The sequence below is a fragment of the Otolemur garnettii genome, unplaced genomic scaffold (assembly GCF_000181295.1).
Source record: "Otolemur garnettii isolate 467f Iridium unplaced genomic scaffold, OtoGar3 scaffold00208, whole genome shotgun sequence".
Classification (NCBI taxonomy): Eukaryota; Metazoa; Chordata; class Mammalia; order Primates; family Galagidae; genus Otolemur; species Otolemur garnettii.
The window spans coordinates 1,615,686-1,640,734 of NW_003852603.1; the positions used below are offsets into that span (position 1 = coordinate 1,615,686).

Here is a 25,049-nt window from a genome sequence, read left to right on the forward strand (position 1 = left end):
AGTTAACTGTATATTATTTTTCAACAAAAGGAATAATTAAGTTGTATGCATGTCATCAGTGTCACATCTAGGTGGTAATAAAAGGCCTCATGTGTGAAAGGTTAGACTTCAGAGGAGGGAGAGAGAATAAGACAGTGGCCTTTTAGTTATAATGTGAGAAATACAATTTAGACACCAAGAAATACTTCTCAAAGAGAACTCTGACATCAAAGAGTTTATCACACATAAAATTATAACAATGAAATCTTCCCCAGAGGTCTTTTTAAATGCTGTGACTTATCTGTCTGGTCACAGTAATTTTATTTATAGTAAAAAAATAATCTAAAGGAGCAATAAGAGGGAAATGTTGAGTACAGTATGGTAGGTGATGCCATAGAATATGTAGGTAGCCGTTAGAAAGTAAAATATGACAGCTAAACAGCAGCATCTCGAAATTGTTATGGTAGGATAGTCAGTGAAGAAAGAAAACACAATTTTATCTATAGTTATAATTACTCTTATAGAAAAATTAGGTATGAATATGAATTAGACTGAATGAGAATGCAGAAAAATAAAAACAATTGATAGATTTACATGGTATCATTGACAAAAAATCTGTTCTCCAGTTACTTGTGTGTTGCAAGTGAAAGACGCTCGCCTCTCTTAAAGTGCAACTGTGTTCTTCACGGAGGATAAGAAGATAAACTATTCCCAATAGACTCAGAAAGCCCCTCCAGGTTAAGGATTTCTAAATTTCTGAGTTGCAAGGTTGAATAGTACCCAGAGAGGACAGCATTCCAAAGCATCGCTAGTTTCTATTAAAACTTAATTTATGAATTAAAAATTAATTTCATGGAAATGAGTTTGAGCAGTCTTTTCATTAGCGTGCACTTGGTCTAATTGAGTTTGGAGTGATTGTTACAGCCATTCCGCACTGTGGTTTAACAAGGTGAAATCTGATATGAGTCTTTTTGTTCTTATGCGCCAGGAAATAACATATAGATGAGTTTTCAGATTTCCAGTTTTCTCTTGCCTACCAGAGATCCTCCCAAGGAAGGGTGCTATCTCCAGAAAATTATTGGTGACAATGAATCCAGCATACTAGGGATCCCTCAGTAGCAGCCAGTCTAGTCCTCCCTTCAGGGACTAGAGCAGAGAAAGACTTCCTTGTGAAATCAAAACAGGAAATTACAAATTTAGACTCCTTTCTCAAGTTTAAGTGACACTCTTTTTTTGTTTGTTTTGGTTTTACTTATTTTAAAATTTTCCTCATTTTAGAACTGCCTTTATATGTACTGATATCATTTAAAAATGCACAGATGTCATAAAAAATGCATATGCATTGGAGATTTTCAAAAAATAAAGAGAAGGTAGAAATAAAATTTATAGGCAATTAAGAGAACTGACATTATCTCAGAGAAATTCTGTGGCTCACACTTGTTTAAATGTCCTTGCTAACCTCCTCAGGCCGCTCCTTTGTGAGCATGTGGAAATTCTGGCCACACTGTACTGTGGCTAGCACTGAGTTCAGCTTCTCTTCCATTACTTGTCTAAGGGTGATGAAGGAAGACTTGATGGATTCTTTCAGAATCATAGACTTGTACTAAACTTTTTGCAAGGAGCTCTGGGCACCCTCTGAAGCATAGTCAATTTGCTGGTGCATACAGAATACGGATCCCAGAAGGGTCCCAGTGAAAGAGCTGGGGTCCTTTCCATTCAACTCTTCCAAATAACAGCGCTACCCCAGGGAGATGAGACATGGCACCTGGCTGTGCATCTTCCTCTCCAAACTGCAAAGCCAGTTGGGCACATCCTGGGTCACACTGTCCACCATCATTGTTTCACTACAACTGAACCAATAGTTCCATGTCTTCACCCTGCCTTTATCAATTAAAGTCTTAGCATTTAGCCCACTCATCGCACAAGGTATGTGGTCATCAATCTCTACAATCTCACCAGTGTTGCTGGGCTCCATTGGTGGGGAGATAATTCTCTTCTGCTTCTCTCATTAGCCTCTGATGTCTGGATCCCAGTGGCTGTAGAACCAAGCTTGATTGCCTCAATGGCACATTCTACTTGAAATAATCTACCTTCAGGAGAAAAAGTATTCACACCCCTATCGTACTCAGACCAGGGAGAAACATGGCGAGGGCAATAGGAGGTGGTGGTGGCTATGGTGGCAAAAGGTTTCGAGAGGGACATGCCATGGTTGTTATTCCAGGTTGAGAATTAACTCAGTATTTTGATATTCCCTGTTAATGAAAACACACAGAGCTATGGGAATTTGCTCCACGTATCTCAGATTTCAGAATGACTGAGTGAGGTGCCCAGCTGCCAGGCTCTGAAATCGGTCACAGTGGCAACAGGCCACACCTCCACTGGGAGTGAGCATGAGAGTGGTGCTGAGGCCCATCCCTGGGAGATACAGGGCTCTTCTGTCAGCCAAACTGAGATCCCCGTCAGCCCTGTAAAACCTTTCATAGCCTGTGAGGCAGGTGAGGATCCATTTGCCCAACTTCGATCACTTCCCTTTACTTAGAGTCAGGCTCGCGTCACAGCTTCTTGTACTTTCTCTCCTAATAAAATCCTTGCACATTTAATCCTACCTTGGCATGGGATCAAAGCTATCTTAGAAGATATCTATGTGTACTTACATACTCACATCTATAGACACCTACACATGTACCCCTTTCTATCCAGGGTGTCCATAAAGTGCGTGTACAATTTAAAATAGACAAGTGTATATACTCGTGTGTATGAGGTCAGACAATTAAGTTTGCAAACTCATCCTAGGAAAGTGCTGAATCCTCATCGGTGGTATCACTGGGCTCACCTCTGAAGTACTCCCCTTGGAAAGCTGTGCACCAATGCTAGCACCTAGTCCACCCTTCAGAGAACTTTGGGAACTCTTTGTCTGGAATGGCCGTTGGAGCTATTGTGGTACAATTAAGTTCTCAAATGCATCCTAGAAAAAGTTCCTCCACAGCTCAGGCAGCAAGGAGGAGACGGGTTTTTGGCATCTGTGGTCTCTTCTTTTTTCCCTTCCTTATGTCACTCTTGATTTTGTCTCTGCTGTCCTTTTCTCATTCTGTATTCATTAGAGTTCTTAATTGCAAGCAAACAGAAATTGATTCTGCATCATCTAAGCAAAAGAGTAGCTGTGGGAAAGACCTCAGGAGCTCACAATACATGGGGGGTTGAAGGATCAGTTTGGGGGGACCTCCAGGGCTGGGCTGCAAGAACTAAACAAAGCAAGGGTCCTTCGCTGACAGTGAACCTCCCAGGGTTCCTTGCTTTGCTTCACTTTCCCAAGATTCAAATCCTGGGAGAGAGACACCCACGGAGGTGCCCCTGAGGCCCCCAGAATTTCACTCCTACCAACAGGGAACCCAAAGGACTGGGGTAATTTCCCCCAAACACTGCAGAGATTTGGGAAGGGGAAAAATGAATCATGTGCCACAAAATCTAATAAAAATAATAATCAATCTCCAGCACACACCTTTTTATCATACATTTACATTGTCCTCGAGTTTGTAGATGTTCGGGGACCAGCCACAACTGTTGAGTGATAGATTAATTCTTGTTCAAGTGAAAGAACGTTTCCTGGTTGGTAAAGCTTAGATACAGCCTTAAATTTCATTTCCATCCAAGAGCTTGGGGCTCTGTCTGACTGTCCAAAAAGGAACTGTCCCTGCGAGCACAGCAGCAGCTTCCAACCATTCTTTTTCAAAAGTTCCTCACTCGCCATCTTGGGCTTTTCTACAGAACACGCTGGTTCTCTGGGCAGGTTTTATTGTGTTTAGGTTTTGGGGTTTTTTTGTTTTTTTTTTTTAGCTGATTCCCAAATGTGTTAGCATAATGCTCTCAAATTAACACCTGAGAAGACGCCAAGAAAAAATCTGTGCCATACCCCAAATTCTGATGCTTTAAAAAATTAACAATAATAATCTATGCCATTTCACTCTCTCCCTCCCAGAATCCACATCCACCTTCTTTCCTTAATAGAAATGTTTTGTTGTTTTGTTTTATTTCTAAATGATTCCAACATTATCTTCCTTCTCTGAGAATACCTTTTTCCGTCTAATTCTTACCTTAAAGGAATTCACTTGGAGCCATATACGTGTATGAAAAGAACTTGCTTTCACTGAGGGAAGAGACAAAGCACATTATATACAAATGAAATTTGAGTTCATGGAAACAAATTCCAGAAGACAAGTGTTCAGGTTGAGACTCAGGTAATATACCAGTGTTGTTGTTCCAGGTAAAGCTGGCCTTGCAACAGGAAGGATTTGACCGAAAAAAGAGAGGGTACAGAGACATCAATGAGATTGACATCAACATGAATGATCCTCTTTTTACGAAGCAGTGGTATCTGGTGAGTGTCTCTGTACTCTTTCCGTTAATAACATTTCCTGTGTTGAGATGTAGGATAAATGAAGTATGCCTATTTCCTTATTAACCAGTGGGAGGTTGCCCAGCATCTGGCTCACTGAACCTCTCTGTCCCTTCGATACGCATTGATTTTCTGTCACCACCAGCGCATGTTCTTTCCTGATCTGCTTTCTTTTGCTTTCTAAATAGCCATGGTAGCAGGGTCAACACTGCTACCAACAACTGATCAAACCCTCCTAGACCAAAAAAGCACACCACCCAACAACACTGGTATGGGTGAAAACTTGCAAAAATACACAAATGTCAAATTAAAGTTCTGGGGGTATGTAATCCAGGGCTCTCGACAGGCAGAGTAATGGGAGAGCACAGTGAAGTTACAGGTATAAAAGAAATCATCCCATGACTGCAAGGGGCAAGCAAGAGAGCAGAGAGACTAAAGTAGCAAAAATAGCATCTCTGAGTACTTCCTAAAATAATGGCAGGAAATCAATCCCATGGAGCTTCACTGACATAGGTTTTGGCTGATGCAGGTTTTGAGGCATTGAGACCCTGTCTGTCTGGGGATGTGAGTATTTCTGGCTCACCTGTAGTCAACCATAATCCATTTGGATGGGTCAAGCTGTGTTCAAAAGGGAAGCAGTGACTCTGTAGGGCATATTGAGAGAAAGAGAGTGACTAATGTGTAAATATGAATGAAGCTTTATTTTCTTTGAGCTTAAAAGGTGATGAACAAGAGAGAGAACTAACTTTCAGCCCTGTGGATGGCTACCTTACAGGAGGAATGCATCACAATTACCCTCCTGGGCAGGAAGGGAAAGCATATACCTTATGCTTTGGGGCATGGAAGTCTGGAAATCTAATCTGGGTAAATGAATGAGCTTATGTGTTAGCCAGGATAAACTAGGTTTGTTACAGTAACAAACAATGCCCATATCCCAAGACTTGTCAAAATCAAAGCCTATTTCTCCCTCTTGGTACATGACCAAAGCTTTGTAAGCCTCAGGGACTCAGGCTGACCAAGCTCCATCTGGGCTCCACCCTGATGCTGCTTTCATAAGTCCCTCAGCAAGGAAAAGGGACAAATTGTGCACTGGCTCTTAAAGGCTCTGCTTAGATGTAACAAATGGCACAGGAGATCTCATGCCATTGGCCCAAACCAGTCATGAGGCCATTCTAACTTCAGAAGGGGAGAAAGGTGGAAGGCAGAAATTTTTGCAAAACACCCTATGTCACTCACGTAATGTTTTATCAGTAACGTAACAGCCACTGATCATGGGGCTTTTGACCAATTCTTTACCATTATTTTATGATCCATCTTGGAGAAAATCTACACAGGATGAACACACATGAAAGAGGAGAGTGAACATACTAATTTGGATTTTTTCTCCATGTTCCTTTCTTTGTTGACTTTGGGGGGGGCAGCAGGCTTTATCTTTCTGCATTGGGAACATGCATCTTTAAATTAGGTTCAACAAATAGTTTTGGGTAAAACTTTGCGTGGTGGTACTAAAATTACAAAGGTAACTAAGACATGCTCCCTCCTACTAAGGATGTTATTTGGTGAGAAAATTATATTTGAATAAGAATAATTCAAGATAAAACATGCCAAGTTCAAAATGTGGGGTATAAGCAAAGAGCTATGCAAGTGAGCCTTAATTCTAAATCAGGGAAGATTTTTTTTCCAATAGCAGCTCTAAGCTCTTTTTATAGAAAGAGCTTAAAGACAGCAATCTAGTTATAACAGATGGGGGGTTGCATATTTACATAAAATGTCAATTGTTTATATCAAAAAGTGAAGGAAAAAGGCTGTAAGAGATGGGTGATCGGAGGGACACCCAAAAGTACTATTTTATGGACAGTATGGCCTTTGAGTTGGTCCTGGACCATCAGGCTCTGCTAAGAGCCTAGAAAAGCTATCAAGAAAATATTTACATGGGTACTTTCCAACACAAAAGTGTTAAGATTCTCTGCTTTGCAATTCCCATACCAGATCAATACCGGGCAAGCTGATGGCACTCCTGGCCTTGATTTGAATGTGGCTGAGGCGTGGGAGCTGGGATACACAGGGAAAGGTGTCACCATCGGAATTATGGATGATGGTGAGTATCTCAAAGGCTTTACATCATTTGGAAGGAAGTGTGTCTTTGCATGCCTTTGGTATATAAAAGATTTGTTGTGCTGAAGCTGCTAATCAGACACAGAATAACCAGATAAGTACTAGTTCTATTAACACAGGCTCTGTGACCAAATCTTCAGCCTTCTCCAGATGAATGGGACTCAAACTTGAGGTTGCCATTAATAAAATATTTGTTGAATTAGTAAATAAAAAGCTAAACAAACCAAACAAATGAAAGCTGCCTGTCACTCAATCGTAATATCTAATTGGGTCACGGCCTACCCCTTACCTTAAAAGTCTTCTAAACCTGTTTATATTTACCATCCATTTCTCTAGACTCACACTGTCCACAGCAGTAGCCACTAGTCATATGTGGCTATTTATATTTAAATTTTAATTAATTAAAGCTAAATAAAATTAAACTCCAATTTGTCCATCACACTTAGCTTCATTTCGACAGCCACACAGGGCTAGCAGCTGCTAAAACTCAATCCAATTCAATTTCCATCATCGCAGAAAGTTCTATTAGACAATGAGACTCTAGATTCCTAACACAGCATTTTAGTAACAAGATTGGGACTTGGGGAAATTTGACTTTATTGCTACTTTCAGAATGAACACTTGTAAAGCAACCTTTGATAAATTTTTATTACAGACAACCCCTACATGTTATTCTTTCCTACATACTTACCAGACAAAGAGTTAACAGAGCTATACCTGTGACATGAAAGCCAATAGATTTGAGGAATTGGCGTGTTCCAGCTACACATGTCCCTGGCTCTACCAAGAGCCTAGAAAATCACTGCCTTGTAGTCATTTCACTGGGGCCATGTTGCTGTCCTTCTTTACCCCCTGGGTACCCCAGCAAAGAGCTCTGCTGTGTACATGTTACCGGTCCAATTGCACGCACAGGCTATACAGAGATCAAACAGTAGAGCCTTCCCCTTCTGAAGATCCCTAAAAACACTACATTCTCTAAAGCAAGCCTTTGGTACCGAAAGGGTGGGGAAAACAAGAGGAGCCGGCCCGTTTAATACCTGTGTTGTCTTCCTGGAGGCTCATTAAACACCAGCAAAGAAACAAGCCTCATATTTTCTGATGTGTGAGGTTGTTTTGTAGTGAATGCAAAAGCAGTCTTCAGTGGTGGAGGGCTTTCACACGAAGAGCAGAGAGCTGCCCGTGTGTGTGCTCAGAGGTCAGGAGTCCAAGTGTTTCTTCTTCCTGGTGCTTTAGCTTAGAAACTCTTCCAAGGGGGTTGAGGACAGCTCCTTCAGGAAAAAGATGTGTCAGAGTTTGGGGGAAACCTACATAGGATACATTGTGTGACCATTTCTAACAACAGATCTACTGGGTATGCCCTGCCAGGGGTCCAAGAAGCCACCCTGAAAGTGGCACTGTACAGACAACCCCTGCACGTTGCTCTCACAGGGCCTCCAACAGTGCAGGAGACGCCTGTTTTTAGACTTCTTTACTGTAGCCCCTTGACTGACTCTTAACTCATCCCTTCCAAAAACAGCAGAGGAGATGACTCCTGATTCTGCCCCACCCTGAGGCCAAGCCCTTTAGAAAGTCCGAGCAGAATTTCTTCTTTGCTCTTACTTTGTCAGCTGATTAGAGGCCTCTGGGCTCCCAAACAAAGTAAACTCTGTCCCCTAATTATAATTCCTGGCTGCTTCTTCATTTGGTCACTTACTACAGCAAAATGAATCACCCCCAAATTCAGGGACTTTACAGAAACAACCTGGTATTATATCACACAGTTCTGTGGGTTGATGGGGCTCTGCGGGACAGTTCTTCTGAGTGTCTCACTGGGGTGTCTCATGCAGCAAGAGTCAGGGGCAGCAGGGCCACAGGCAACTGCAGGCTCAAATGGTGTGCCAACATGGCTCAGCCTCCCTCCTATCTGAGTAGACAGATAGGAGCTGGCCCCAGCTCCCTTTGTGGTTTCCACAACAAGGCAGCTGGATTTCCTTTTTTTTGTTTTTTTAGAGACAGAGTCACTTTGTTGCCCTTGGTAGAGTGCCGTGGCATCACAGCTCACAGCAACCTCCAGCTCTTGGGCTTAGGTGATTCTCTTGCCTCAGCCATCTGAGTAGCTGGGACTACAGGCACCTGCCACAATGCCCAGCTATTTTCTCATTGCAGTTTGGCCGGGGCCAGGTTCAAACTGCCACCCTTGGTATATGGAGCCAGCACCCCACTCACTGAGCCGCAGGCGCTGCCCAGCATCCAGATTTCTTATAGGTGGTTCAGAACAGCCAAGAGCAGCCTTTCCCAGAAAAGCAGAAGCTGCCAGACCTTCTACAGGCTGGATCTGGAATGGACAGGTATTAGTCACTGTGCTGCTTCTGTTGGAAATGGTCACAGCACCACTCCAATGCCAGGTGAGGGGACATAGACTCCGCCTCCTGGGGTGGAGAAAGACAAAGAATTTGTGGCCATTTTTAATTCGCCACATGCTATTCAGTATGGTAACTGAAGAAGAGAGTGCCGGCCAAGCCATTCTCTAAACCCACTGCCTAACAGCAAAATGAGCACGGCTGGCCCAAGAGGGAGGAGCAGACAAGATGCACTACAGCCTCTCACCATGTGCTGGGCCTCTGTGCCCCGGCCCTGGAGCTGGTAGACGGCAATGCCAGTGCTGCGCTGCCCCTCCTAACCACCTGCGTGAATGAATAGTATGATATCATTTCCTAGATACTGTTTAAAGACAGCTACAGATGTCAACCCCAATACCTAAGGGCAAAAATAATATAATACTTTGCAAACATTGGAAGACTCAGTTTGTAGACAGCCTGGTTTAACAGCCACCTACCCCTCTCTGACCACCCAACTCAAAACTCAGCCAACACTTCTCTGCTAGATCCAGTGACTCTGTGGACTGCCTTCACCTGGGTGCAACACAATGTCATTTCTGCACGCTACACGTCACCTGAAGAGAGCTTCCTTGGTTACCTACTGCCCAAAGGAGCAGAAAGAATTTCTTAAGGGTCTGTTAGAACATTCCAGGCATGCAGATAGCATCAAGGACTCCACATAGTGAGGACAACTTCATCCTTTTTATTGTAAAGGAATTGTTTAGTGTTGGGAACTTTACCTGGAAAATGGAATGTGACCATAACAAGACACAGGAATGGACATGAGTCACCCAAGCGAGGCATAATTCAGGGCTGGCTCGCAAGGGCAGCTGAAAACCGTGTTGGGGTGACTGAGCCCTGCTTCTAGTATGAGAAAGTTAAACCTATATTCACAATGGATATCAAGGCAACACACCACAGTAGGAATTCACGACACTGCATGTGGGCTTCTTACACGGCATCTGGCTTCCTCCAGAGCAAGCGCCCAGAGGGAACAGGTGGAAGAAGACACCTTGCTTTGCTGCCCTCGCCTTGGGAAGCATGCAGTGGCGTTCTCCTACATCCTGAGCACTTAGGACTGAAGAGGAGGCAAGGGACCCACCTCTCAATGGGAAGCAGGACGAGGTCACATCAGCAGACCACATGGGATGGGAGATTATTGTGCTACTGTCTTTGGAAATGCATTATATTCACTGGGGGCCCACTCCTCATTAACCTGCGTATAACTCAGTGGGAGATAGGGAGAAGAAGTTGCAAGATGCTAGCTCTCGTGGAGCAGAGGAGGGAACTGAGCTTGGGACCATGGTCCTGAAATGTTGCACATTAGAAAGTGAACCATCAACTTTCTAACTAGGAACATGCGCATGGAACTCCGTGCTACTCCCCGAGGCCTCCAGAACCGTCAGAGCTTCCTGAGAATCTGAAAAGATTCAAACCGATCACAGGAAACTAACGACTTAGGAACAAAGATATAATTATTTGTCATGGTGTGCCACCTTCCCATTCCTAGGTTGGTGATGAGTCTGTGTCCCCATAGGCTGTGAGCCACAGATGGTTGTACAGCCCAGCTTCTGTGTCAAAGTCATCTGTGATCTTACAGGACTTACCCTGTGCCTGGCATTGTTTGCTGAAAAATAAACAAAAGCATAAACTATGAGAAGGAATACATTAATAAACGAGAATTAAAAATAAACTGATTAAAATGTCAGTACCTTTCCCCTCAGAAACTAATTAAAATGCTGTCTAATTGCCAGGTTACTACTTTCCATCATTTAGTTCACTGTGACTTTTTCTGAATCACATCTGTTGTCCCTCACTGGTCCATCCATAATCCTTTCTCAAACTCTGTGCTGCCTCTAACTTAACACTTAGCCTTCCCCTTAACTTAATTAAAGATCCTTTATTTTAATGAGGCTAAATTTTTCTTATTTTAATTCTAATTAAAGATTTCAAATTATCTCCTTGTTCTAATGTTTTCCCTTCACAGAAAAGAAACTAATATTTCTAGCACATTTTTCTCCTAAACAACTTCCACTATCAGAACTTGGAGTCATGTTTTAAAAATGGACTTCCTGTTAGAAAAAAAAAAAATATATATATATATATCTCACATGTGTTTTTTTATAACTTATCTATGCATTACAAAAACTTTTGCTTGACAAGGAGTTCACAAATTTTAACCAATTTCAAGAAATACATACAATTTAATTTCAATGTAACATTGTGAAACCAAGTAGTTTTGTTTTTTGAACCAAAGTCTCACTTTGTTGCCCTCAGTAACATGCCATGGTGTCATAGCTCACAGCTACCTCAAAGTCTTGGGCTCAAGCCATCTTCTTGCTTCACCTGTACTATTTTTGGAGACAGTCTTGCTCTTGCTTAGAGTGGTCTTGAACTCCTGAACTCAGGCAATCCACCCGCCTCAGCCTCCCAGAGTGAAGGAGATTTTTTCTTAATGTTTCTGTTCTTGTGCAATAGCCACATTACTCTGTGGGTGGTGGTAGAATGATGATGATAAGAAATTTTAATATATCAACTGTTTACTCAAAGCTAAAGACTGTTGAAAAATTGTCTCTAATCTCAAAACCTGCTTTGCCTGGTAAATAACAGCCCCACTTCAAATATGCAAAAATCAACACTCGTAGGTGACGTCACTTGGCCAAAATCACAAAAAAAGTGCAGTGTCTAGGCCTAAAATGGGACTGGCTCTGCTGATCTCAAAGCCTATGCTCTCCCCCCACTCCACTCCCCAGCCCAAAGTGACCGTGTTAAGAGTCCAGAACAAGGGTCAACAACCTCTGAATATTACCAGTCTTGACACTGCTGACCCCTCTTCTCCTGCAGATCTTGGGAGGAGTGCTAGAGAAGGTAGCCATAATGGCAACTATTGCTTCACCTGTCAAAACACTGGCAGTGACATCTCATACACATACTGTAGTCAGTGCTCCCAGTCCAGATATTATTTGCATAACCAGAAAAAAAAGGAAAATCTCTTTTCAGAAATATGCACTCTAGTACAAGCTCTTCTTTGCCAGGAAAGCTAAACAGCGGCAGGGCCTCAGCAGGCATGCAGTAAAGATGCCACTATGGCAGACTTGACGACACTTCTAGCTTTTAAGGACTGCATTCCAGTAGAGTCATTAACTGCAGCAGCCTCTGGGCTCAGCACACCACATGCATTAATTAGCTTCTTTAATCCCTCCCTAGTCCCTAGTTCTCACCTGAGTTGGCTGAGAAGGAAGCAAGCAGAGACGCCCAGCAACTTGGCTAAAGTCCTGTAGCCAGTTATTGGGGTGGTTAGGACTCAGACTCCAGTCTTTGACTCCACAAACCTACTGCCCTGACCATTATGCTAGGTGGTGTCAAGAGCCTACCCTGTTTCTTGGAGGGCTGGAGGCTCAGATGTAACTGCTGCAATAGTCGTACGGCTCTGCAGACCCAGATGAGAGCTTTTCAATTGCCCTTGAAGTTCCAGGGTACTTTCTGAGGCCCAGGAATCTGAAGGAACTCAGCAGTGTTCACAGACCATATTTCTACCCTGAGGACGACTATCGGGGAACAAGACAGACCCGCATCTGGGGGCAGGACTCCAGATGAGAGATCTGAAGCCTGGGGCTTGCTGGGAAGCCGCATTCTGGAGAGACGAGCATCTGCTCCCAGCCAGGAGCCTCGCTGGGAACCATCTGCCCTTCACCCAGTGGCTTTTCTCACCGGGTTGTGGTCTCCTCTCATTTCCATGTCAGAGTGTGCTCTCCTAATCTACCACTGTCCGTGCCCTGTTAAATAATAATCACTTTCCTCCCCAGAGCCAGGTTCATTTCAGAAGAAATGCCAGTTGATGCTTTAAAAGTGTCAGGATCTCTACAAATCTCTTTTAGATCACTGCTCTGAAGAGCCATCCATCTTGCAGCCACTAAGCCCCTTAGTCCTGACATTTATGTCAGAGGTGTTATCCTTGGGCCCCAAAGTCTAATTGGCTTCACTCCTCTGCAGTGTGTCTAGAGGCACTGTCCTTCCACGTGGGTGTGCAGCACACCACCTTCCCACAGGAAAGGAAATGCAAGGCCGGGGCCCGGAGAGCAGGCACTCAGCCCCGCAGCACGTCTCCTAGAGCCAGCCCCATGCGGAGGGCACTTTCCTGCACAGCTTTCCTGAGGACATAGTGGCAGGTATTAACCTTTGGTTTCTGTGTTGTGTTTTCACAGGGATTGACTATCTCCACCCAGACCTGGCCTCCAACTATGTAAGTACAAGCTGACTTTGGTGGGGAGACAGAGTGTCCTGGTGTCCCGGGTTATAGAAACACAGGCGGGTACAAATGCATGGGAGTATGCAGGAACTCACAGAGAGAGAGAGAGAGAAAGCTGCGTATGGGCACACACCAGAACTGCCTGTAAGGTCAGAGCATGGCTCAGGCGAGAGGCCGAGGGACAAGGCGTGCGGCCTGGTGGTGGTAAGCAAAGACAGTGGCCTCAGGAGAAAAACAAAACCTGAAGTGTGAACGATGGAGCAGAGAGCCAAGAAATAAGGACAGGGAGTGGCAAAGGAAAGCGAGACTTGGCAAGGTTTGAATCAACTCCAGCTGATGGCACTGAATTAAACGGTGGAAAGGAGCCATGGGGTTTCTTGCGGGACAAAACCAAAGGCAAAAAAGCCAAAACCTGCAGCAACTCGCACCACTACCGCAGCTTTGGGGAGTGAGGACGTTATCTTCTTAAATATTTTTTGTTTTTGTTTTTGGCATTGAGCATGTAGTAACCTTTGACAAACAAATGTTAACAAGAATCACAGTAACCCTGCTGGGCTAGACTCACACACTGTAATTTTTGATTCAGCAAGCCACACACGGCTTTCCTGATGGAACCCACATGCCCTTTAAATAGAATCAATCGCTGTATTTTAACCCAAGAAAGTACAATATTCAGGTCCTAGTGTGTTCACTTAAAATCATCCCAATGAGCTATATTTTTATCACCTCCAGATCTGTATAAAAATGCTATAATTTATGAAGTAATTATAAATGCTATAAATGAAGTAATTAAAGAGACTTATTTTAGGAGAACAAGGCCCTATCTAGGAGAAAGTTAATCAGCAACAGTGTTTGGGGCTCAACATTCTGGGTCATTTGCCCCAGAGGTGTGTGTTTCTCCCCTGCACGAGGCAAGTGAGGACTTTCCACGTGTGTGATGCCCTGGACATCAAAGAGGGCCTCGAATGGGTCACATAAACCAAGAAGGGCATCAGCTGTGCAGAGCATCTTTTTTAATAACGCTCATTAAAAAGTGTTAAATGAATCATTGCCACAGTCTGGCCAAGATGGCCCCAGAGGGAAAGGACAGAAATGATAGAATTAAATTAAATATTCCCCATGAAGATAATCCAGGCCTGTAGAGAGCAGTCACAAGCAGTCTGGGCGGAGTTTAAGGAAACAGCACTCTGGCCGCCTTCACACACATGCCTGGAGCTGCCTGCGGTCGGGTCCCTCCCACCTCACAGGAGCTGCCCTGACACTCCTGGTGACCTTGGCAGACTGCTCCCGGGCCTCCCCGCTGGCCCTGCCTCCCCCATAACTGCAGGGCCAGCAGACGTCTGGGATGGGGAGACCAGGAAGCATGTGCGCTGCATTTTCTCCAAGTTTCTGAACGATCCTGGGACTTTCCTTACCCAGATGGGACAGGAGTGGCAGTTTGGCCTCAGAGGGCCGTCCCCGCACTCCATAACCACACGTGCAGGCACTGCTGGTCTCCGTCGTCCCCTCCCTCTCCAGCACCCAGCGCCTCCAGCCACTTCGTTTACCTTACCACTTGGAGACTTCAAGCTGGGTGACACTGTCGGACTGCCAAGCTTTGGGCGCTTGGCCCCCGACTTCGGCATCCTCCCAGCCCAGCCAGGCGTTTCCTGGCAGGCTGCTCCCAGCACCAGCTGCCAGATTCAAAAGAGATAGTCATTCACGTGGGGAAAAGACCCTCCAGGCCCCGCTGAGCCGCAGGGACAAGGCCAGGGCACAGGGCAGACCAAGAGATTCATCTGCCCAAAACCCTTATCCAAAATTAGAAACTGAGTGGCACCAGCTGCCCTGGGGCCTGAGGAACTCTGCCTCTGTGAGTGTGGGTTCTATATTCTTTCTTTTCCAAAAACATTTTTTTAACTAAAAATTAAATGCATGCTCTTAGTTGAAAATTTGGAAAAGCATAAAACAGACTAAAAATTAACTATAATACCACTCTTAATATTTTGACATATTTTTGGCCTTTCATTGCTTTGTGTTTTTAACAAAATCTGGCTCTTGTATAGTCCTCCCCTTTCCCAGGAGACGCTATGAACATTTTATATTATTAAGCTTTCTGCACAACATAATTTTAAGGGCTGTAATTTTAAGGGCTATAGCTCATGGCATAATTAATCTAAACATTCTGATTTCCAGCTGGGTGTTTCCCAAAAGTGTCCCGCCCTAAGAGGACTTGGAGTCCTGAGTGGACTCCAAGCCACAACCTGCTAAAGAGAAAGAACTGCAGAAGTTTATTCTGCTAAAAAAAGAAAACTTGAGTAGGTTTTCAAATTCTCCTTGTGTGATGAGTCATTCAACTTACAAAGTAATTTCAAGAAAATCCCCAGCAGTGGGTGGAACTCCAGAAGGAAGATTTCAATGCAGTGGAAGGAAAAACTGTCCAGGGAGGAAAGTTAATCAACATATGAAAGGAATGAGTTCTCCGTGTCTGAAATGTTCAAGGAGGGCCATGTGCCGGGAAGTTGAAGAAATGACAAGTCTACGCTAAACTTAAACCAAATAACAATTAAGAATTGTGATTTCTGGGCTCACACCTATAATCCTAGTAATCCGGGAGGCCAAGGGGGATAGATCCCTTGAGCTCAGGAGATCTAGAACAGCCTGAGCTAGAGCGAGACCTCGTCTCTACTAAAAACAGAAAATCTAGCCAGCTGTCAGGGCGGGTGTCTAGTCCCAGCTACTCAGAAGGCTGAGGCAGGAGGATCATGTGAGCCTGGGAGTTAGAGGTTGCTGTGAGCTAAGATGACGCCATAGCACTCTACCCAAGGTGACAGAGTGAGACTCTGTCTCAAAAAATAAATAAATGTTGTTAAAAAATTGTAATTTCTGTGCAAATTTCGTGTCTTGCTAACATGCATCCGGAGCAAGGTCTCAGTCTTCAACATCCACCAAACACTTGGAACCTTACAAGGAAATTATGTACAGAGGTTGCAAAGAAAAAAGTAAACATGTTTTAAGAAAGGAAAAAACTGTATAAAATTATAATACTCAATATATACTGACAACATTTGTTATCATGTATATGGTGTCTCTCATAATTGCAGAAGTCAAATACGACTTGAATATTACAATTTTAATACAGTCCTTTTCCTTTCTTAAATTGTCCAAACTTTATTTGGCACCCTCTGTACATTTACACATGAAAATTTTCTCCCTCTTTGGTATGGATGAGGAAAACAAACATCCAAATATCTCATCCTTAAAACCTCAGCAGATAGCCCAAAGCACTGGTTTTTATCAACCATGCTGTCTCTCACCCTGTGTAGAGCTGAATGTGACCACTTTGGAGCTACTAACCACATTTATCTTCTTTATTTTTAATTAAAAATTTTACACTCTCATTAACAGAATGAGGCTAGCAAATAGAGGAGACCAACCCAGGAGAGCAATGAAATCAGTGGATAGTGATAGGCTCGAAAATTGTTTGAGCCCAGCATTATTAAGCGTCAGCTTCACACCTTGTTAAGTGACTTAATGGCTCAGATGCTATGAGCGAGCCTGGTGCCCTTTTAGAAAGAGGTACTTTGGGGAGGTCTTTGTTTGGGTTTCCCTAGAAGCAGATGAAGGTTTGAGTCCAAGTAGTTCCTTTGGGAGGTGACTCCAGGAAGCAGGGGTAGAGGAGGGAGGGATGAAACAGGAAAGGGAAGGCAGTCAGTACCCAGGGTATGACAAAAATGTTAGTACAGTGGGTGGCTGGAGCTACTCCCATGGGGGAACTCTGGGAGACAGTCTAGAATCTGTGTGCCAGAGTTACCCCTCTTGGGATGGGACACCCAGAGGCTCCATCAGTCCTTGGTTGAGGGCTGGTAGGTGATGTTACCTTGACAGCACTTCCTACCTCCCAACAGCCTGAGGGAAAGCCCTTGGCAGAGGCGTGGGTACAAGCAGCACCAGATATCCAGGGGCGGGAGGGGCGGGCCAAAGAGGTATGCAGCAATGCCTGCCCCAGAGCGGATGTCTTGGAAATTATTAAAGGTTAAAAAAAAGAAAGATATTCTGTGTTAAAAAGAAAAAAAAATCCTCCTCTTCGTTAGTGATTTATTTTCACTTGAGTATTAAAAACATCTAAGGCTCTTCAGAAAATTTCTTCATAATCAAACCAAGCAAAATGTTTCCCAAAGCAGAATTATTTTCAAAGCTTGGTTATTCTATACATTAAAAGAGAGAGGGATCAGAGTATGCTGGTAGTCCCATGTTCTTTCCATTACACCGAGAAAATACTTTGAAAACTGCAAATCAATATATAAATGTAATGTTAATTTAATTTTAAAAAGGCTCAGTAAACATTCATTTCCTTCTCAAAAGAGAGGCAATTACACCTCTGCACAAGTTCAGGTTGTTCGGGTGGAGAAACAGGGGTAGGGAGGTGGGGGTTGGGGGGGGCTCAAGGAACAGGTGCAATTGTTCACTGTGCTTCCCAGTGAGCTCAGTTATCAAGTGACGGGAAAAGGACATCCAATCAGTAAGAATAAGTGGTGAGGCTCACAAAGTTCAGGGCAAAAAGTAAAGGATACCAAAATAAATCTCACAGGCTTCGAAACATAACATCCCAGCAAAGAGAAGACAAAGGGAGCGAGAAGACCTGTTCTCAGGGCCAGGGGTATAAGGAAGAAAGGCACCCCAGAGGAAGCGGGGTTCCACCCACATCCTCTGCTCTCTCACGAACTAGAAGACCCCTCATGGATCATCATACGGGAGGGTCAATCCCCAAGGTGGGTGAAGGGATTCACCCTTCTGCATATTTCCCACCCCTTAATTCTGGATTGGGCCTTGTAAATTGTCTAGAGCACTAGAATAATATGGAGCTAGTTGTGCCAGTGTGGAGGCGAGGCCTTGAGAGGCCTGTGTGTTCCCACACATTCCTGCATTCTGCCATCACCACCGGGAGAGCAATCCCAGGCCAGCTCACTGCACCCCACCGGAGGAGACGGACATGAGGGGAGGAGCTGCACCAGCTGCCACACCTGAAGTGGCACCACCCAAGTCAGCCTTTGAAACTGCAGGAAGCTGAGATGCCTCACTGGGGAGGCACCTAAACCAGCCAAGCCCCAGCTCACCCACAGAAACAAGCAAGCCCAGCCGAGCCCTGCCAAGATCACCTGCCTCCCAGCTGGACTGCAGACCCGTGAGCTAAACACACACTTATTGTTATGTGCTGCTGACCTAGGATGGCTGCTTTAATGCAGTACCTGCTACAAATCCCCGTGCTAGACCCCATCCTCAGTCCTCCCAGTGGACTTCACTACCACCCCAGCCTACGGGGAATGTAGATTCCTAGCCCTACCCTAGACCTACCTAATCAAAATCTTTAGGGATAGGCCTCATAATGTGTATTTCTTTAAAAGCATGCTCAGAGACTGATAATTAACCTGGTCATTAATTATGGCACTTCATTCACTTATTCGTTCGTTCATTGAACAAGGTAGTCCACCTATAATATGTGACTACATCACAGCTAGATAATAAGTTTTTGTAAGGACGTGTGTACTTTGTTCGTGTTTTGTGTCCCTTTTAACACTCAGTACAGTGTTAAGCAGGCATTTACTAGATATTACTTAAATTGCATTGACTACTGAGTCATCAATACCCCTGCAAGTGATACCGGGAACTAAAACATACAGGGACCCGCTGTTGATGATGATCAGAAATTGAGGCACACAGGACCCTCTCATTCCCGGCTCTCCACCACCTCCTAGGTGGACACCACCACAGCATGGAACTAATGAAGGGAACAGAGGGCCATGGAAGCCAGTTGAAGTCCCATAGCCCCGGGCCTGGAGAAACTATGATTCAAGAGGTGCAGAATCCACATGCAAATCACTATAAACTACTTCTTTTCTGGAATGTCTAGAATCCCTCAGGTTGGTGGAAATGCAATTAGCTTCCCAAACGGGGAAAAAACAAATTACATTCTTTGGTTCACTTCAAAATCTGGAATTATATTTATGCTCCAGCGTTGCTGTTTCACCAACAGAAGTTCTTGTGAGAGGAAAAAAGCCCACCCTAGGGACCTATACTTTTCCATTCTCTTGATGGGGCCTGATGGTTTCTGTCTCTGAAGAGGGGACATTGCTTGGCCTGGAGGAAGTGTCTTGGGCTGGGCAGCAGTGTGCACAGCAAGTCCCAGGGGGCATGTGGCCATCTTGATAAAAGAGTGACAGCTAGAGACAGGCAGCACCTCCTCAGCCCTGAATGACTCAGACGCTGTGGAATATCGATCACACACATGGCTCCAGCCTTTTAGACGCATTAATATTGCATATGAGATTGAAGTTTAAATAACCTTTGTGTGTTATTGAAAGGAAGGACTGGCATTTTCTTTCTTTTTTTTTGGTTTATGCTCTTATTCTGGTGAATTCTTTTGTTTCAGATTAATATGAGGGTGTAAACTCTTAGGATACACTGTGCATCTGTCAGGTAGAGTCCAAGCAGTCACTGTGCCCCTCCCCCAGGAGGTAGGCCATCTACCCCCGCGCTGTGCCCCTCCCCCAGGAGGTGGGTCATCTACCCCCGCGCTGTGCCCCTCCCCCAGGAGGTAGGCCATCTACCCCCGCGCTGTGCCCCTCCCCCAGGAGGTGGGCCATCTACCCCCATGCCGTGCCTGTTAGGTGGAGCCCATCACCCCTTCCCCTTGCTCTTCTCTCCTCCCTCCACTTGAATTTAATTGTGTTTTTCTTTCCTGTGGGTATGTGGTTGTTCATCTGCTGGTTTCCTATTAGTGTTGCATACATTGAATCCTTGTGTTTCCATGCTGTGATCCTTTACTAAGGAGAATGTTCTCCAACTCCAGCTAGGTAAACACAAAGGATGTAAAGTCTCCATCTCTTTATGGCTGAACAGTTGTCCATGGTATACACATACTGCAGTTTATTAGTCCATTCATGGGTTGTGGGCACTTGGGTTGTTTCCAGGGCTGGGTTTTCAATGTGTTCATGAGTGCTGGCCACATCAGGAAGACACCCTGAACACTGGGGATAAGAATGCTTTGTAAACTATTTTGATAGATCATCATTCCATTGTCTATCATTTGACTCACCCCAGGAAGGGGGTGTCACTAAAGGAAACCATCCATTTTTATAGGAATACTCTGTGGTATAAAAATAGACAAAAATAAAACCTTGTTTAACCAAATGAAACTACTTATTTGGACCTAAACTTTCACTACAGCCAAAAGCAAAGAAAAAAAATCTGATCAATCAATTTTTTTATTGTTTAATTGACTAGTTTTCATTTCATTGAACCTAATCAACATTTAAGAAACATACTGAGTTCCCACTATGTGCAAAATGTACACTGAGAGCCCGGATTATAACATGTGAAATGTAAAATGTGGCCCTGGCGAGTTCATGTGTAAATATATAAATACATTATAACATGCTCAGGGCTAGCCTGAAAACAAAACTCAGCCCATTTTGGAATACAACAGCAAGAAAAAACAAGTCATCACTAAAAATTATAGAAGAAGGGATAATTATACTTAAAGAATGAGCAGTGTGGCACCTGTGGCTCAAAGGAATAGGGCACCAGCCCCATATGCCAGAGGTGGCGGGTTCAAACCCAGCCCCGGCCAAAACCTGCAAAAAAAATAATAATAATAAATAATGAGCAGCAGCTTACCATGTTGGGTAGGAACTTGTTTTCCTGGGTCAATACAGCATCAGAATTCATCTAGAAGCTTGATTAATATGATACTGGACAAATGGGTGATTGGAGTTTCATTCAGAGAAGATAATCCTCTGATTGGCATCACCTACAAAAGTAGCCTAAGAAAATAATTTCCTGACCCCAAATTCCCTAAAGGCCCTGGATAGATTCTCATCTCTTTGATGAAATGTAAGTGACTTAAAGACCAGGATAATGTCTTCCAAATCTTTTGCTCATGAGATGATCAACTGGAGGCCTCATTCCCCAAAAAGATAATTAACAGAGACTTTTTAAATAAATAAATGACTAAATTATGGATGGATGGATGCTAATGAGACTTTTATTCTGTTTATTACCAAACAAACCTATTCAGAAAAAAATGTAGCATTGTTCATATTACATGATGAGCCACCAGAAAGTCATTTGTGCAAGTATAAATAACATTTGAAAGGTCATTCTTCTCCACTGCCTACTTTCTCTCTTAGTCCTCACTGTCAGTAGGTACTCACTAAATTCCCAAGCTGTGAAATATTTCATTAGCTTTCTTCTTCAGGTTTTTACCTCAGAGAACCATAAACCCTTAGGTGACTAGACTTTGCTTCAAGCAGACCTTACAGATTAGAATAGGACCTCCACAGCTGACCACCTCCCCACGCTGACCACTCCTAGGATGACCACCACACGTACGTATCGAGCCTTATGTTGACCACCTCCATCTGTTGACCAGTTTGTTACAGTCCCTTGACTGGTCAACTCACAGAGGGTCTGTTGTAATTCATTTTCCAGTAACTCCCTGCTTTAGCTGTGATGAAAAACACATTCATTTTTACTTTCTCCTCATGAGCCAGTTTCCCAATTGCACATCCTCGAGGCCACAGTTTTGGATGTCTGAGGTGGGCCTACCCAGAGTCCACCTGCAGGGAAAGTAATGGGATGAGGCCACAGCAAGGTGGGCACCATCTGCAATGCTTGCTTGTGTCCCGTTGCCAGGCACAGAGCCCAAGTGGGAGTGTCAGCTGGAGCCCTGCCTACATGGGGACACTGTCTGAGCAAAGGGGGGTCTGATGGAGACCGGAGGTCTCATCCATCATCCAGAGCCAGTTTTCTTAAGCAACAACAAAGACAAGAAAGCAATGCCCAGATCTCAGCAAAGAAGGCTCAGACCCCGAGCCACATAGTTTTCTGTCCTATGATATCTTTCTGGAGCTTGTGCTGAAATTATGAGGACTTCAACTTTCATTTCAACGAGATCCCATTCTCTTATTTAAAATCTCTTGATTTTCTCATAGATAGAACCTTTATGGTAAGCAGAATTCTATAATGGCCCCCAAGATTCTTACCCCATGGTGCAACCACTTTGTATAATCCCCCCATGAGTATAGGCAGGACCTGAAAATATGACAGGATACCATTCTCATGAGTAGGTTGCATTATGCGGCAATGTTAAAGAAATATTTTCAGATGTAATAATTAAGGTTTCTAATCTAAAGTCGACTTTAAGCCAATCAAAGGGTAGATTGTGCTGGGTGGACCTGAACTAATCAGGTGAGGCCTTTAAAAGAAATCCACAGGGCAGAGAAGGGGAAGTCAATAGAGACTCCCCCCCCTCCCTTGGCTTTGAAGAAGCAACAACCATGATGTGAAGAGGGTCACAGACGGGGAATGGTAGCCCCCCAAGGAGCTGAGGGCCTTTCTCCTATGACCATAAACAACAGAATTCTGCCAGCACACATAGTGAACTTAAAAGAGAACCCCAAGTTTTAATGAGATCTCAGCCCCAGCTGTCAGCTTGATTTCACTGGCTGAGACTCTGAGCAAAGAACCCAGTTAGCCATGTCTGGAAACTCTTGAGATAAATTTGTGTTGTTTTAAGCCACTAAATTTGTGGTAATTTACTGTATAGCAACAGAAAAGTAAGGCAGCCTTCTTGATGACAGTGGATATCTGAGCATGAACTGAATGCCTTGCTTTTTCTCTGAGTTAATAAAAATAGACCACTCTTCAGGTTTTAGATTTTTTATTATGTTTGCTTTTATCTCAAAATAAGTATACTCTTTACCTATTGCCATAAATAGGGCTCTTTCATAAATAACAAGCCTGCTACAACTAGAGCCTCTGAGAAATTGAGTGTAGAAGTTAAGAGGTCTGCAGTCAGCCTCTGTGAGTTCAGATCTCACTGCAACCACTTGCTGTTTGATCCTGGGCAAGTGAATCTCTCTGTGCCCCAATTTCTTCATCTGTACAATGGGTTAATAATAATAGTGATGTTATTGGTGAGTGTGATAATCCCAGAAAGCATTAAGCAGCACACAGAAAACCCTTAGAACTGCTCCTAGCACACAAAACACCCTTGGTAAGCATCCATTCTTGTTAAGTAGCTTGCCCAGGAGTACACAGCTAGAATTCAGCAGGACGGCTGCCAGCCTAACGTGGTTAGACCTCCAAGTCCATGCTCTTAACCTCCTCTTTCCTTCCTGCCTCAAGCTTTCATATGAATTCACTTAGTATTTTAAAATGAAATTTTTTTTTTTTTTTTGAGACAGAGCCTCAAGCTGTCCCCCTGGGTAGAGTGCTGTGGCATTACAGCTCACAGCAACCTCCAACTCCTGGGCTCAAGCGAGTCTCTTGCCTCCGCCTCCCAAGTAGCTGGGACCACAGGCGCCCGCCACAACGCCCGGCTGCTATTTTTTGGTTGCAGCCGTCATTGTTGTTTGGCGGGTCCGGGCTGGGGATATGAACCCGCCACCTTAGGTGTACGTGGCTGGCGCCTTAGCCGGTTGAGCTATAGGCGCTGAGCCTAAAATGAAATTTAAAAGGGTAACTAGTATGTTATTCTAAGTTTTCCTTCCGCTTTCCTGCTACTACCAGGGATGGTGTTCCGGAACCTCACAAGCAACAGCCTTCTTTTGTTTTGCTTTGCAACAAGCTCCAAGGCAGGACCCAGATATTGCAGAATACAAAGCACTTAGCCCACTGCCTGTTTGAAGAATTATATTTTAGTCCTAAAGGTCACCTTTTAAAAGGCAGAGAGTACCAAAAAATACATACACATTTTAAGAAAGGAAAAAACAACATTAAATTAGTAATACAGCCCACTTAACTTCTGCAGTTGTTACAAGAGGTGCTCCAGGTGACTTGTATCCGCCTTTTGTTATTGTATACATTAAGTATTACAATTGAATACATTTTTTTCTTTCTTAAAATTTATGACTTTTTTTTTTTGCACCTTCTGCATATTCTGGCACTGGACACAGTGGTTCACATCTGTGTAGTCCCAGAAATTTGGGAGGGCAGGATAGGAGGTTTGCTTGAGGCCAGGAGTTCCCACCAGATCACTTTGGGCAACATAGCCAAGACCTCATCTCTACAAAAGAAAAAATAAATCTAGCCGGGCATGGTGGTGTGCACCTGTGAGGCTGAGGCCAAAGAAGAGCTTGAGCCCAGCAGTTGACACGGCAGCGAGCTATGATCGTGCCACTGCACTCTGGCTTGGGCAACAGAGCAAGACCATGTCTCTAAAAACAGAATAAAATAAAATACATTCTGGATGGATATAGGCACACAGACCTATGGAAGGCAAGACATTTGTGTTTGTTCACTGTGTATAAAGTAAAATACATATGAGTCTGCACACACGTGTCAGAGAAGGACAGGGGATTCTGATGAAAGAGATTAGATTGGTTATTGTTTCTAAATACCTTCAATTGTGGCCCTGGAAGAAGACTGAGATGGGAGTTCCTGATAAAGTGATTTTCCTGGCTGAAGACTCTCAGGAGAAGGGGAGGGAGGGAACAAGGCAGGGCAGGAGCTGAGCCAGGATGTGGTCTCGGCTGGAGTCCAGTTTCAGTCTGATCCCAGAGTGTGAACTGTCCAAGGCCAATTTCCGAGAGAAGGAGAGGGTGGTGCTCCTGCAGCAGCCAGTACTCCCAAGCTGGTGCCTGGGTACAGTGGCCCTGTGAAGGGGACCTGGGCAGGTGCCACATTGCCGTGCCTTGAATGAGGACAAGGGCCATGCCTTTTCACTCCCACGTCCTCACTGCTTAGCACGTGACTTGGAACATAACGGCTGTGCAGTGACAGTTTGTTTGCCAAATGAATGAATGAAGTCAAGAGAAAGATTGAACCCCAAATACTGAGGACTCAGGGTCCATCTAAAGCAAGGATGGTGGGAAGACAGTTTGAGAGCACGGCCATGAGTACAACATGGCCCAACCCCGCAACCTGTGACGACGTCACTCTGCACAGATGGCCCAACCCCGCAACCTGTGACGAC

At 44.2% G+C, this 25,049-nt stretch overlaps 1 protein-coding gene and 1 pseudogene across 1 annotated transcript in view; one reads left to right on the plus strand and one right to left on the minus strand.

Moving 5' to 3' along the window:
- PCSK2 (proprotein convertase subtilisin/kexin type 2) overlaps nt 1-25,049 on the plus strand; it is a 255,234-nt gene that overhangs the window by 134,636 nt on the left and 95,549 nt on the right. The window contains exons 3-5 of the mRNA XM_012812406.1: nt 4,241-4,354; nt 6,362-6,470; nt 13,050-13,091. Coding sequence (XP_012667860.1) covers nt 4,241-4,354; nt 6,362-6,470; nt 13,050-13,091 — 265 coding nt within the window. The remainder of the gene's footprint in view (nt 1-4,240; nt 4,355-6,361; nt 6,471-13,049; nt 13,092-25,049) is intronic.
- On the minus strand, nt 1,421-2,181 carry LOC105888144 (annotated as a pseudogene).